The sequence below is a fragment of the Sus scrofa genome, chromosome 8 (assembly GCF_054392235.1).
Source record: "Sus scrofa isolate SSC_HxYL_T2T_F1_AM1 chromosome 8, Sscrofa_HxYL_maternal_Yorkshire_Landrace_v2.0, whole genome shotgun sequence".
NCBI lineage: Eukaryota > Metazoa > Chordata > Mammalia > Artiodactyla > Suidae > Sus > Sus scrofa.
Window position 1 is genome coordinate 1,719,376 of NC_139390.1, and position 15,114 is coordinate 1,734,489.

At 51.5% G+C, this 15,114-nt stretch overlaps 1 protein-coding gene across 26 annotated transcripts in view; it reads left to right on the top strand.

The window, feature by feature from the left end:
- The window catches only part of ADD1 (adducin 1), an 84,046-nt gene that overhangs the window by 57,507 nt on the left and 11,425 nt on the right, over nt 1-15,114 (top strand). For 10 of the 26 annotated variants that reach the window (XM_084971326.1, XM_084971316.1, XM_084971314.1 and 7 more), the window contains 8 exons: nt 304-384; nt 586-735; nt 3,868-4,011; nt 4,112-4,210; nt 5,075-5,251; nt 9,892-10,143; nt 12,641-12,742; nt 13,333-13,422. In XM_084971326.1, coding sequence (XP_084827452.1) covers nt 304-384; nt 586-735; nt 3,868-4,011; nt 4,112-4,210; nt 5,075-5,251; nt 9,892-10,143; nt 12,641-12,742; nt 13,333-13,422 — 1,095 coding nt within the window. Of the gene's footprint in view, nt 1-303; nt 385-585; nt 736-3,867; nt 4,012-4,111; nt 4,211-5,074; nt 5,252-9,891; nt 10,237-12,640; nt 12,743-13,332; nt 13,423-14,122; nt 14,216-15,114 lie in introns of all 26 variants that reach the window. The other 16 variants (XM_084971304.1, XM_084971303.1, XM_084971317.1 and 13 more) reach the window with 3 other exon arrangements.

A 15,114-nucleotide genomic window follows, 5' to 3' on the forward strand; every position in this document is an offset into this window, starting at 1 on the left:
GGACGCAGCTTCGGTCCCTGGCCTAGCTCAGTGAGTTAAGGAACCATCTTTGAGCTGTGGTGCAGGCCGGCAGCTGCAGCTCCAATTTGACCCCTAGCCTGGGAACTTCCTTTTTAGAGCTGCAAGTGTGGCTCTAAAAAGCCAAAAAAAAAAAAAAAAAGAGAAAAGAAATCTTTCACTACCCCAGCTTTGTGTTCTGTGTCGCTCACCTAACACTTACAGGAAGCCATGAGTTTGTGGGCTGAACGAGAGGCAGAGAACTTCAGTAGGACTTTGGAACTAACTGGGTGATTCTCCCCACAGACCAGGGTGAGCTCCGAGCAGGAGCACTTCCTCATTGTTCCTTTTGGACTTCTCTACAGCGAAGTGACCGCGTCCAGCTTGGTGAGAATGTCCTTCTCTTCTTGGGCATCATGTATGTGTAGATCATGTTAGATAAGTAAATATCATCTAGTCCTGTTAGACATATAAAACCCAGGAAAGAGGAAAAAGTCTGTATTTTGTGTCAACTTTGGTTTAAATAATTTCTGCTTGGGGTAGCTGGACATCCTCTTGAGGTTGGAAGATTGTGCTTTCTTATCGCAGGTCAAGATCAATCTACAAGGAGACGTGGTAGATCGCGGAAGTACTAACCTAGGAGTAAATCAAGCCGGCTTCACCTTACACTCTGCGGTCTATGCTGCTCGGCCGGATGTCAAGTGCGTCGTGCACATTCACACACCAGCAGGGGCTGCGGTGAGTGTGCGGCCCTGAGTGGGCTGGCTCAGGGAGGGTTAGGAGGACGCTCACGTGCTGGGGGCCATGGGGAGCGCCGTGGGGGGAGCCACGCACTGCAATGCAGAGGTCGAGGTCTGGAGGCAAACCTGGCCATCTTCTCCCAGATGACCTGCCTGGAGTTAGCCTAACCCAGCTAGGTGGCGATGGGGCACAGCCAGTGCAGCCTATTAGGAGACCTGGCCTCTGAGCCCACAGCTTGCCAGGACTTGCCCCATCCTGGTCACCAAGCCTGGGCTCTTCCGATGCAAATGGGCCACCCCGACAAAGTTCTCAGGATGAAAATGGACTTTCTGGAGTCCATTATGGCTCAGTGGGTTAAGAACCCGACTAGTAGCCCTGAGGATGCAGGTTTGATCCCTGGCCTCGCTCAGTGGGTTAAGGATCTAGTGTTGCTGCAAGCTGTGGTGTAAGTCACAGATGTGGTTTGGATCTGGCATTGCTATGGCTGTGGTGTAGGCTGGCAGGTGCAGCTCCGATTTGACCTGCAGCCTGGGAACTTCCATATGCCACAGGTGTAGCCTAAGAAGACAAAAAAAGTGTACTTTCTGGTTGTTGGTATAGTCTTGTGAAAGTGAAACACTAAAGCTATCTAGAATTGGCTTTTTTTTTTTTTTGTGGCCGTAACTGTGGCATAAGGGTTTCCAGGCCAGGTATTGAATCTGAGCTGCAATTGTGGCACTGCCAGATCCTTCAACCCCCTGTACCGGGCCAGGGGATCAAACCAAAGCCTCCTCAGTGACCCAAGCCACAGCAGTTGGGTACTTAACCCACTGCACCATGGCGGGAACTCCTGGAATTGGCTTTTTATCATCAATTTTATATTTTAATCATTTTCTGGGCTTATTTGTTTGACAGATGACCTCATTGATTAATACTGAATTTTATTCTATCTTGATGTTTTAATGTCATCCTTAGATCTTTTTGGTTGTTTGGATAAATGTTAGATCTGGTCTGTTTTACTTTCAAGTTATGGTTCTTGATGTCAGCATCAATTCTATTAGATGTATCATTCTTCAAATAATGTAATTTTTTCCTAAAATAATGCCTGCTATTTCAACCCCAAAAAAGTCCATGTCAAAAAAAAAAAAAAAAAAACCCCAATAAAGAAGTACCTTTGAGAATATGGTTATAACAAATACCTAGCATGTTGTGTATTTTGTTTTTATTTTTTTATTTAGTTGTTTTTTAGGGCTGCCCATATGGCATATGGAAGTTCCCAGGCTAGGGGTCTTCAAATTGGAGCTGCAGCTGCCAGCCTATGCCACTGCCACAGCAGCACAGGATCTGGGCTGTGTCTGAGACCTACGCCACAGCTCACATCAGTGCCAGATACTTAACCCACTGACTGAAGTCAGGGTTTGAACCCACATTCTCATGGATACTAGTTGTGTTTGTTACCACTGAGCCACAACAGGAAATCCCTGTATTTTGTTTTTAAAACTATCAAAATTACTTTGTAAGAAGATACCTTCTTATAGAAAGGCTGAGTACTTTGAAAGGAATTGAATATGGTATTGCTTTGTTTTGTGGTATTACCTTTTTAGATTAGATTTTCTATATGGAATTGTTACACTTACCATATGTATTATTTGAAGATGTGGAGCCGGTTAGTCTAGGTGGAAGACCTTCAAAATTAGCATATTCTATGAGTTTCCCAGTGGCTCAGTGGGTTAAGGATCTGGCATTGTCACTGCTGTGGCTTGGGTTTGATCCCTAGCCTGGGAACTTCTATATGCTGTGGGTATGTCCAAAAAAAAGAAAACAATTCTTAAGTCAGTTTGGGTCACTTAAAGAAATTAAAGGGCTATGTGGACACTTAGATTTTTCACCTAAATAAATATAGAGGGATTATTCACTATAATTATCCTAAACCTTTATAAATTTCCTTTTATCTGATTTTTACCTACAATTAAGAAAAGTACAGAAAAACCTTTCAGCGCTGTAAAAATCTCACTTTGCAGTGTTGTGACTCATTGTGAGGAAGCCATTGTCCCTCCCTGGAGTAGATCCAGGGCTCATCTTATTAAATCTGAGCTCACTTGGTATTTACCATCAGTGCAGGAGAAATCCAGAGAGATGTGGCATTTCTTTTGAAGCCCTCCTTGATAGTAATAGCTTTGATTTTTAAAGTAGATTGGTGATAGGCCCCAGAAGTAAGGTTTATCTTAGCTTCATGGGTTCATTTACCTTTTTTTTTTTCCTGTCTTTTTAGGGACACACACCCACGGCACATGGAGGTTCCCAGGCTAGGGGTCCAATCAGAGCTGTAGCCGCTGGCCCATGCCAGAGCCACAGCAACGCTGGATCTGAATTGCGTCTGTGACCTACCCCACTGCTCACGGCAATGCCGGATCCTTAACCCACTGAATGAGGCCAGGGATCAAACCCACGTCCTCATGGATGCTAGTCGGGTTTGTTAACCACTGAGCCACGACGGGAACTCCTTGTTTTGTTTTTTTTAACTCAGTGAAATTTTATTACATTTAGAGTTGTTCAACAATCATCACAACCCAATTTTATAGCATTTCCATCCCAAACCCCCCAGCCCATCCCCCCACCCCCAACCTATCTCATTTGGAAACCATAAGTTTCTCGAAGTCTGAGTCAGTATTTGTTCTGCAAAGAAGTTCGTTGAGTGCTTTTTTTAGATGCCACTTGTAAGTGAAAGCGTATGAAGTTGGTGTCTCACTGTCTGACTGACTTCACTTAGCATGATAATTTCTACCTCCATCCATGTTGCTGCAAATGCTGTTATTTCTTTCCTTTTAATGGCTGAGTCGTATTCCATTGCGTGTATGTACACAGCTTCTTCATCCAGTCCTCTGTCGATGGACATTGAGGTTGTCTCCATGTCTTGGCTATTGCAAATAGTGCTGCAGTGAGCACTGGAGTACAGGTGTCTTTTTAAGTCATGGTTTTCTCTGGATAGATGCCCAGGAGTGGGACTGCTGGGTCAAGGGTCCATTTACCTTTGTAAGGAACGAAATAAGTATGTCCCCCCTTACGTCTCTGAGGAGAGCGTCTCCTACGTCTCGTCACACCACGCGTGGTTCCTGATTGATCTTCACTCATGGTGTCGCTTTTCCCTAGGTCTCTGCCATGAAATGTGGCCTCTTGCCCATCTCCCCAGAGGCGCTTTCCCTTGGAGAAGTGGCGTATCATGATTATCACGGGATTCTGGTTGATGAGGAAGAAAAAGTTTTAATTCAGAAAAATTTGGGGCCTAAAAGCAAGGTCAGTAGGTATCTCATCTGCTCTTTCAGCGATAGAGGCAGGAAGGACACGAAGCCGTCTTCTTGCCTAGGTCCACAGCGCCTCCTGCTTCCTCCTCCAGGTGCTCATTCTGCGGAACCACGGGCTCGTGTCCGTTGGAGAGAGTGTTGAGGAAGCTTTCTACTACATCCACAACCTTGTGGTCGCCTGCGAGATCCAGGTGGGTGATGGCAGGCCATGTTGTCTGCAGTCTCCTCAGCTGTTTGTGAAGTTCCCGTAGATTCTTTGTCCTTTGGACTTCCCCCAGCACGCTGCAGTTGCAGGCCAGGCATGGAACCCATGCCGTAAGAGTGACCCAAGCCACAGCAGGGACAAGGCCGGATCCTTCACCACAAGGCAGCCAGGGAACCCCTCCCCTGGATTTTTGACACTGTTTTTGCAGACATGAGTCTTTGTGCAATCTCTTTGCTAAAGATGGTTCGTGGATTTGGAAAATGACTGGGCAGAATGCTGTTTCACGGATGAAAGTCGTTAAACGATTATTGGGCTTTTCATTTTTCAAACACGTGTGTCACTGCCATTTTTGGAGCACTGGCTTGTACCAGCGCTGCTCTCAGGTGCTTCGCCTGTGTTACTCCTTTCCGTTTTATTTTAACGCCATGCTCTCCCTTTGAAAAAGCACGTGCAGAGGTGGAGACGTGCCCGCAGTCTCACGGCTGCGGGTGCTCCTCATGCCAGGTCTGCTCAGGCCCAGGTTCACGTGCCCTCACTGCTCCCCCCACGTAGGTCTGGAGGGATGCAGTCGCAGTCTCCTTCATGTGATCTTGAAAGGGGCTTTGTTTCCCCATTCGTCCTCCAAGTATGAGGACTTCCTCTGAGTATACGCGCCCAGTGGTTTTCATGCCACGAAAACCTTCTGAATAACCTCGTGATGCGTCTGGCACCGTTCATCGGCCGTGTTTTAATCTGGGGCTGGCGGCTGGGCGTCCGAAACGTTCATTTCTGTGCCAGTGACCTCTGTAGCCCTCTGACCTGCTTGCTCAGTAGGGAACTCCACCTCCACTGTCTGCTTGTTTTGGAAAAGGTTCGAACTCTGGCCAGTGCAGGAGGGCCGGACAATTTAGTCCTCCTGGATCCTGGGAAGTACAAAGCCAAGTCTCGTCCCCCCACGTCTCCGGCTGGGGAGGGCAGCGGATCACCTCCCGCGTGGCAGATTGGAGAGCAGGAGTTTGAAGCCCTCATGCGGATGCTCGATAATCTGGTAAGAATGTGGCCACCGCTTCATGGTAAAGCTTTCATATTACAGCATGAGTGTTGTTTTCATTTTTTAAATTTTTTCCCCTTTTTACGGCTGCACCCATAGCATGTGGAAATTCCCAGGCCAGGGGTCAAATTGGAGCTACAGCTGCCGGCCTACACCACAGCCATAGCAACACTGGATCCGAGCCGCAGCAGTGACCTATATACCACAGCTCACAGTAACGCCAGATCCTTAACCCAGTGAGTGAGGCCAGGGATCGAACGCGAAACCTCATGGTTCCTAGTTGGATTCGTTTTCCGCTGCGCCATGATGGGAGCTACTTGTTTGTTCCTTTTTTTTTTGGCTGTACATGCAGCATGTGGGAATCCCCAGGCCAGGGATGGAACCTGAATCACAGCAGTGACGATGCTGGGTTCTTAACCCACAGTGCCACAGGGAACTCCGCAGGTACTCTTGTTTGGACTGTGTGGAGACAGGAGCACAGAGAATGGTCCCCTCTGCTGGGTGACTAACACCTCAAGTTGCGCAAGCCCTGTGTCCCGCAAGCATGCCGTGAAGGGGGGCTTCTTAAATCAGTCAGCTGTGGGTTTTCTTTTTTTGTTTAACAGGAAGTTCTAGCTATTTGAGGCATGACTGCTGTGTTCCACAGACTTGGCTGCTGACTTGCTGTGTGGGAGATGCTGTGCGGCTTTCTGCAGCGACCTGAGCCCGTGCGGTGCAGGAGCTGTGATTGTGCATAACGGGAGTGTTACAGCAACACGGGGCAGGAGGTGGTCTGATTGGTGGCTGCAGGGAGGGTTTCATCCTTCTGTGAGGATTGAGAAGGAGGTTTATGTAGAGGGTGGCACTTGGTAGTGACCTTGAAGCACCGATGGAAGCGTGACAGGCTGAGCGGGGGGAGGCCACCTGCAGCAGAGGCGGGCGCCACTGAGACGGCACAGCGGGACCCGCCCGTCAGGCCTCCTGACCTTACCCGCTTCTCTGCGTGCTCACAGCTGGGCTCCTGGGGTAAAAGACAGCTCTGTAACGCTTTAGTCCTCCTGGATCCTGGGAAGTACAAAGCCAAGTCTTTCCTGCTGCAGCGTCGGTCCTCTCCCTGGGGTTCAGGAGAGCCTGTCCTGCTGCCAGGAGATGTGATGTGGTGGAGAAAAAGGCACTGGTCCTGGGCGTATGGGGCAGAGAAGCCTTTGGAAGGGCTGGTGTCCTCTTGAATTGCTCCCGATTATTAGACCAGGTCACAGGTGGCATGGGTGGCTTCAGAAGATCAGCAAGCTTAACTTTCCTAAACATCTTGAAACCAAAAGAATTCATGGGTCTGGAGTTCCTGGCCAGGAAAATGGACCAACAAATCCCAGCGCCTGTGGTCCATGTGCTCACAAGGCATGTTGAAGCTCCAGGCGTGGAGATGGCCATGAGCCAGGATAGGTCAAGGGAAGCAGGGAGAGGAGCAGAGCTCTCTAAGAAGATAGACAAAGGGGGAGAGTGCACATCTCGGGACAATCGCCTGGGGAAGGCTTGAGAGAGGGCAGCTGGGAGCCGAGGCTTCTGCCTCAGGAGTCCGAGACCCTGCGGGGCTGGCAGGGTGGGGCTCGCTGGGTGACCCGGTCTTAGAGCCCAGCCCCCCACCTCTTGGCAAGCGCTCTGGCGTTTCACTGCTCTCCTCCCTGGAAGCCAAGCAGGGAACGGGAGGGAGGAATACAAATCAAGAGCATCAGCCCGTGCCATGTCTGGTGCGCTCAGCATGTTCTGGAAGGTGGTGAGAGAGCATTAAAATTAGTGACTCTGATTTGCCGGCGAGGAAGAGAAAGGGTGAAAGATGAATAAGTGGGTGTTCATTACAGCAGGGACCTCTTATTCAGTGCCCTTAGTATGCACACATCCTTTTTATTATTATTTTTGTCTTTTTAGGGCTGTACCTGCAGCATGTGGAGGTTCCCAGGCTAGGGGTCCAGTTGGAGCTGTAGCTGTCTGCCTCCACAACAGCCACAGCAGCGCGGGACCCAAGCCACATCTGCGACCTACACCACAGCTCACGGCAACGCTGGATCCGTAACTCACTGATTGAGGCCAGGGACCGAACCCGCCACCTCATGGTTCCCGGTTGGATTCCTTTCTGCTGCGTGACGACAGAACTCCATGCGCACGTTATTTTTAATGTTAGAGGCCGCGTGGCTTATACGAAATAAACTTGGACAGCAGTCCCTGACCGTGATCCATGTTTTAATTTAGCTTTCTGACCAGCGGTGTGTGTTCCTCATTGAGTAGGTAGCGTTGAAGATTCTCACACCAGAAGAGATGTTTCATGTTAACACAAAGTCAGCAGAAACACTAAATTGTTTCTCTAACAAGATATAATTCCAGCTTTTCACAGGAGGAATAAATCCTTTTTTTCTTCTTTTTGGAGCCGCTCCTGCAGTGTATGGAAGTTCCTGGGCTAGGGGTTGAATTGGAGCTGCAGCTGCCAGCCTGCACCACAGCTACAGCCATAGCATCTGCGACCCACGGCAGAGCTCACAACACCACCGGATCCTTAACGCATTGAGCAAGGCCAGAGGTCGAACCCACATCCTCACATAGACCGTGTCAAGTTCTTAACCTGCTGAGCCACAGTGGGAACTCCCATATTTTTAACTGTAAGCCATATGGTCGGTCTGAGGTCTGAGTGTCACCTCTGATTTTGGTTTGGCATTTAAAGGGGGAGAGTAAGAGAAGCCCTTACCCTCTTAGGATAAAATTTTGTGACGTCCTGGATGGTTTATCTTGAAGTCCTGAAGATTGCTCGAGAGTCCTGGTGAGAGCAAGAATAAACTTGAATTAATAATAAGAACCATATTTTTCTGAAGACAGTCTTTTTATGGATGAGTCGTTATTTCTTTTATTATTCTTCAGAGCATGCTCATAAATGGAAAGGTTGCCAGTGCAGACTCGCACCTGTCTTCTGAAGGTAGTTATGAAACAAAACAAAACAGCAAACAACAATCACCTCCTTTCAGGGACTGTTACCACCGTTTTTGAATTTTTGGTCATGGAGGTGGCCCCCAGCGGGGAGAGAGAATTCCCAAATTGACGGGACCGTTTTTCAACTGCCTCGGCACCTCGGGTGCGTCACTGACTGCTCCTGTGTGACTGGCCCGCAGTCACCCTTCAGAGCTTCATTCTCTTGTCTTCAACGTGAAGGCCCCATCGGTGACCTGGGCCACGTCCGAAACCCGGTCAGGAGTCCAGGCACTGCTGAGCTTGGTCCTTGGCTCAGGGTCTTTCGGGCTGCGGGCAGGGCCCTGGCCTGGGCGGGGCTCTGAGCAGAAGGGTCAGTGGTGGAGGACCCCGTTCCGGACGCCGTCCGCTTGGGGGCAGAGGTCACCTTCTTACAGCTCTAGGAGTCATGGCTGCCTGCTGCTTCAGGGCCAGCACTGGACGGGCAGGCCCTCTTTGGACGACACGCCGCTCATGTAACTCCTCCCATCCCCTTTGCCAAATTCTGCTCGTTTGAAGCAGGTCACTGGTCCTGCTCACACGGTGTGGGGAAGGGCCTCGGGGGGCCGCAACCTCCAGATGCTCAGCTCTGGGGAGGAGGCGGGAGTGCGACAGCGTCCTTGGCTCGGAGCTGCTGTCTGGGGCCAACACCGTGGGCCCAGTGCTGCCACCGAGGCCCGAGTCAGTGGGGCCCGCGCTTTAAAGCAGGGTCAGTGGGCACGGGGCAGAGCCGAGGGCCACGGCGGACACCGTCACAGTCAAAGGTAAAGTGGTTTGCCAGGAACCAGCTGTTAAGAGGTGTTCCAGTTTGGTCTTCCCGAAAGATGATCTAGACTTGAAAGGCTTAAAAAAAGTTCTAGGTTGATGAAAATAACTCATACTGTAGCCAGCAACAAGGAAACCCTGGTTGTTTTTTAAATTTTAACTTTTTGTTGCGATGTATCTCAAAGGAGCACGTACCTGTTTAAGCGTTCCGTTTATTAATTTTAAAAAAAGAAACTGGCTGTATACCCAGCGCTGAGATAGAAAACAGGACCAGCGCCCCAGAACGTTCGGTACCCCCTCATCCCGAGCATGACCCCTCTCCCGTCTTCTAACACCAAAGATTGATTTTGCCGCTTTTGCACTTTTTTTTCTTTTTTAATTTTTTGGCTGCACGCACGGCGTATGGAAGTTCCTGGGCCAGGGACTGAACCCGAGCCACGGCAGTGACAGTGATGGATGCTTCACCTGCTGTGCCGCACGGGAGCTCCTCTTTGTACTTGTAAATGGACTCGTGCAGTGTCCTCTTTCCTCTTGGTTTCTTTCCCTCGGTGTCGTGTGTGTGAGGAGTCGTCCGCATGTTGCCCCCAAGGATCGAGTGTTCTCAGGGCGGTGTCGTCCCCTGACCAGGCCGCAGGGCGGCCATTCCGCTGGTGTGGACCTCTTGGGGTTTCCTGGTTTAGGGCTCTGGGAATAGCCGGTGTCTGTTTCAGCACCGGTCTTTTGGCGAACGTGTCTGCGTTTCTCTGGGCACGTCCGGAGGCGTGGAATTGCTGGGTTGTAGGGTGTGCACGGCTTCAGGTTTGTAGATTCTTCCACGCAGTTTTCCAGAGTGAAACTCTGTTTCGAGATCTGGAATGTTGACTGTCTCTCTCCCTCTCTCTCTCTCTCTCTCTGGACCCTAGGGCTACAGAACTGGCTACCCTTATCGATACCCTGCTCTGAGAGAGAAATCTAAAAAGTACAGCGATGTGGAGGTTCCTGCCAGTGTCACGGGTTACTCCGTTGCTAGTGACGGTGATTCGGGCACTGGCTCCCCTCTCAGACACAGTTTTCAGAAGCAGCAACGAGAGAAGACAAGATGGCTGAACTCTGGCCGGGGTGACGACGCTTCTGAGGAAGGGCAGGCGGGAAGCAGCCCCAAGTCGAAGACTAAGGTGTGGACGAACATTACACACGATCACGTGAAACCCTTGCTGCAGTCTCTCTCGTCCGGTGTCTGCGTGCCAAGCTGTATTACCAACTGCTTGGTCTGTGCCTACTTACTGTTCATAGTTAGATGATTAGAGCAAGTTGGGTAGCTGGGGCCTCGGAGGCTTTGGGAACCCCGCCCTTCTGACCCACGTTCAAAGCCGGCCTTCCTTGTTCACCTCTAGCCCGAACCCACATCCACTTTCTTATCAGCTGTAATTCACGTAATTCTGTCTGCTTGAAACTGCTTAAGATATATTGCACCTGTTCAGTAATTCCCGCGTTACCTACACTACAAAGATACTAAATAACTTACAGGGATTAACCTAAACGTAGGAGCTGTCGTCCAATTCAAATTGTATCTGAAGAATCTTAAACTCAGTTGTCGCTTTAGGTCATGAACTCAGGTCTGTTCTTTAATCTTCCGTGTTCTTAAGCAGTTTCCCCCTGTGGCATCTTCTCAGCTGACTGTCCTTTCCCGTTACTGCCCCCCCGACCCCTGCTTGCTGTCCCAAAGCCTCCGAACGCTCTCAGCCAGCTACCTTCTGCATGGACTGTTGCATGTGAGCAGACGGCCCCAGTGGCGAGTCCCCTGACCCCTGCTGGGTGCGGCATGACCCAGGTGTGGCACAGGCCATCTGCAGGCACAGCGACAGACCGCGGCCAGCTTCCTTTCTGGAGTCACGCCGCCCCGAAAGATACCCCGCTGTCCTGGTGCTCACACGCCCCTGGGCAGCCCCGGTCGGTCCCCTGGCCCCTGCGTCAGAGTAGTGGAGGCCCCAGGGCCATCTCGTGGGGAGGCCGAGGCCGGGCCGGACGCGTCTCTGCATGACTAATTCTGTAGGAGCCGAGCTGTCGTAAAACAGGGTACCACATAAGCAACGTGGGGCCTTCCTGCTTCCCTTGTAACAGTGCTTTTACTTTATAGATTGACTTAAAAGAAAGAAGTGCTGTCTTCCCCGGGTGGTTCTGGTGTTTTCCTGGCGCACAGTTGGTGAGAGAGCCTCTGTGCTCCGGAGGAAACGCGTCCTGTGGCCGAGACGGCGTGAACGAGGCCGGGCCGGTGTTTGAGCCCGTCTCTCCTCTTTCCTGCTCCCCTCCGCCCCCCGAACCTTGTTTTCTTTTTTCATTTTCACTTGTTTAGGTTTTCCTTTCCTTTCCTTGTTAAGGGGAGTGGGTCTAAAACCACCTTCTGCTGACCTGCACCCACGTAGCGCTCCGTTGCCGTGGTGACATTTCCCAGCGCGTGTGCAGCGGCAGCTTGAGCCTTATCCACCCTCAGCTTGAAAAAATGTTAAATCGCTTTAGGTATTTCAGTCACCATGTACGTGGGGAGACTTTGTTCAGCTTTCAAATTGTTTTTTGCTATTCTGGAGTAATACAAATTGCGTGCAGTGTTCCCAGGTTGGTATGTTAATTTATAATAATTGTTCTTAAGTTGCTGAACATGCTCAAGCTTCTGAGGTGGTTGTTTTAATGGTTCGACAAACATTATTTTTAATAAAAAGCTGGCGTTACTAGTATCTGAGAAGCTATGTGCCAGCGGGTATCTCGCAGCTCATGCCCATTCCACGCTGCCTGCACAGCGGCCCGACACGTGCCAGTTTTGCTGCTTTCTTAAGTCTCTGTTTATGGCTCTTTTATTGCCTCTTGAAAACATGCCGAAAGGCATAGCGTTTGCTCTCTAAGATGGGCTTGTTTTAGCGTTCAGTGCCGACTCACGCCTGAGAATTCGAATCTGATTGAAAATCTCACATTCGGCTGGAGATGCAAAACCCAGCACGGCGAGAGGTGCTGAGGGCCGATTACCCGCGCTGATACCTAAAACAGCCTCCAGGGAGGGCTCACGAGCACTTCCAATCGTTTGGGACACTTTTGTAATGCTCGGTAATATTAAGTCATATAAAATCTTTGGCATCACCACACTCTTCCACCAGGCAGGGGCTCCATAAGTCTTTGTACAGTCACTTTCTTGGGTTGAAATAGCTTCACAGACGGCCCATCTGGATGCTACAGTTGACTTTAACGTGAAGCTTTGGTGATGCCCACTCTTGCCTCCCTGGGCAGCAGCGTCTCACCGCTTCTCATGATCCGGTCATCTCATGCTTCAGCTGGCTTTGGTGTTGATGACTCCGGGAGCAGTGAACCAATGTGCTCTGAGGGGTTCCCCCCGCCCCCGCGCCCCCGCCATCCAGAGAATCCCGGGGTGTGGCTCTGTGGTCAGCCCGTGTCGGGCCCCAGATTTCAGCTGGGCTTCCCAACTGGCACCTGCCGGTCAGTCACGACTCTGGCCTACACCATTGCTGGTTTTCCACCACTGCACTGATGCAGACGCTGTGGTCATTGGTTCATTCTCTGTGGTGGTCCGTGCATGACCAGATGTGAGATACGCTGGACAGATTGGACGCTGCGATGTCGCTTCCTGTCACAATTCTGACTTTTCACCTGTTCTTCACTTTGCAGTGGACTAAAGAGGATGGGCATAGAGCTTCCGCCTCTGCCGTCCCCAACCTGTTTGTCCCGTTGAACACGAACCCAAAAGAGGTGCAGGAGATGCGGAACAAGGTCTGTACCGGCTCCACCAGCCGGCGGGGGGAGCGGCGTGCGGTTGGCTGGGCGCCTGCCCCGGAGGCCCTGTGCTTGCTGCTGGGCCAGCAGTGTGGTGTGTGAGCCGCAGGCAGGGTCCGTGCAGCAGGCAGAGCTGGAAGGAAGGTGCAGAGCCTGTTCCTGGCAAGAACAGCCTTTGCCCCAGCCTCGCAGGTTTCTTTGAAGAGTTATGAGTGTTTGGTGTGTTGGAACGTGAGCTCCACCAGCGCTCACAATGGCACCAAAAGCTGGGCACGTGAGGAGTGTTTCCCCTCAAGTCAGCGAGTTTGGCCAGAGATCTGCGCCGGCCAGAGTCATCTGGAAGGTGCAGAAAGTCAGGAATGCCTCCCCCGCCCCGACCCCCGCACCCCTGAGACGCATGAAGTACTCAGTGGGCTGCACCAGCACCGCCAAGCAGGGATGGTATCACCCGGGACCCAGTGGGTACAGGGCAGAACGGAAGAGCAGCGCGTGCATGGCTGTGGCGCCCAAGCACACCGGCTGTGGCCTGCAGGCCCAACGAGGTTTCTCTGTACCGCTGATGTGTGTTCCCTCCTTGCCGTCCGCAGATTCGAGAGCAGAACCTACAGGACATTAAGACGGCGGGCCCCCAGTCCCAGGTTTTGTGTGGTGTGGTGATGGACAGGAGCCTGGTTCAGGTGAGAGCTCAGAATGTCTCTGCCCTTACTGGGTGGCGGCTGCAGTGGTGGTCTGTCTGCTCCCAGACGGGTCTTCAGGTGGGGAGAATGACGGTGAGGTAAGTGCTCTAGGCAGCCAGTTATCCCTGCCAAGTCCTCATGATAAGAGAGAACCCGGCCCCTTTTCCATGCCCGAGGCCCCGCCCCGCGAGTGCATGCCTGCGGGAGGCAGCGCACCTGCCTGCTTGGGGCTTGGGGCCCGGGGCGCCTTTGTTCGCGGGGCGCTGTGTACAGTGCTGGCAGCGGGTGGGTTTAATGGACCTGGGTTCCTGTACCCATTGCCGTCGGGAACCGAGTGCTGCTTGGGGAAGCGTGGTTGCAGGGCGTTCCTGTGAGTGCCCACATTCACACACCTTCCTGCACGAGGACTGTGCCTCGTGGCATGTCGACGATAACCGCGTAAGTAGTTGTCTCTGAAAACCAGGGCGCCGCCTGATGCTCTCCACACGACTTGCACAGTAGGTGGCTATTGCCTGCTCCGGGCCTGGCCAGCCGTGGCCCTCGTCCTGTGGTCCCTGTCTGCACGTGGCACTGCCATCACCGCTGCATCCGCTGTGGACGGCTGTCTCTGCTGCATGCTCTCAGCTGGCTCCATCCTGTGCTCTGTGGGTGTCTCACAGCCGGGCCTGGTGGGCTCTGACCACTCAGTTTACTGTTGCAGGACGTGCCCCTCTCTGACTGTACGGAAACAATCGAAGGGCTCGAGCGTACAGAGCAGACCTTTAGTCCCGCTAAGTCTCTCTCTTTTAGAAAGGTACTCGCCGCCCCTCCGGCACACCCTGCTCTTGCACCTGCCCCGCCCTCCCTGTCTGCTCTGCTGGGTGTGGTCTCAGGGCCTGAGGGAGCTGGAAGGGGCTCTCTGCAGTATTTGTGAGGTCGTACAGAAGGTTCTGTTCTGCCTGCTCTAGTCTCCAGTTAACGCATTTTGTAAGAGGTTATTATTTTGTTTTAATTTAAGGCATTTCTGTATTGTGCTGGGAAATGGCTGATCTTAGTGCTGTTTCTGCAGTTCTGCATGTGACTGTGGTTAGTGCATGTTCTGGGGTTTCTAGGGTGCCAGTTGCGAAAGGCTCAGGGGTGTAGACTGCGAGCAGCGTGGCAGCTGTCCCGTGAGGCCACCTACCTTCCCTTGCCCAGCTGTGACAGGAGATGTGATGAGTGTGGCAGTGGGAGGTGGCATGATTGAAAGACGTCATTGCAGGGGTCTGGGAAATACAATGAGACAGTCTTTGCCAGCCCTTAGCGTGACATGTTTTTGCCTTAAAAAAAAAAGAAAAAAGATGACATGAAGATTTGAAACTCCAAATTGTCATTTCTCTGTGTCCACGCATACCTCATATGTACCCGAGGTGGAAATGGATCTGGTGTAGCTCGCCCCGGGTAGGAGGAGGCTGCCTCTAAGCTCAGGCTGCTAGTGTGCTGAGCTTGGCACCGGGGGCAGGAAGGGGTGGCCACACCCTGGGGAGTCTTAGTTATGTGAACCCCGTGTTCAAGGGAAATTTTCAGGGTCTGTCTCTTTCATTTAATACACCTCCAGTGAGATGCATGTATCATTTTATCAATATTCCAGTTGCCAGAGAAGAGATTTTTACCAGTGATTTATATACTTCTCTGGAATCCCCAATGATGAAGTTATTTTGTGTATTTATCGGT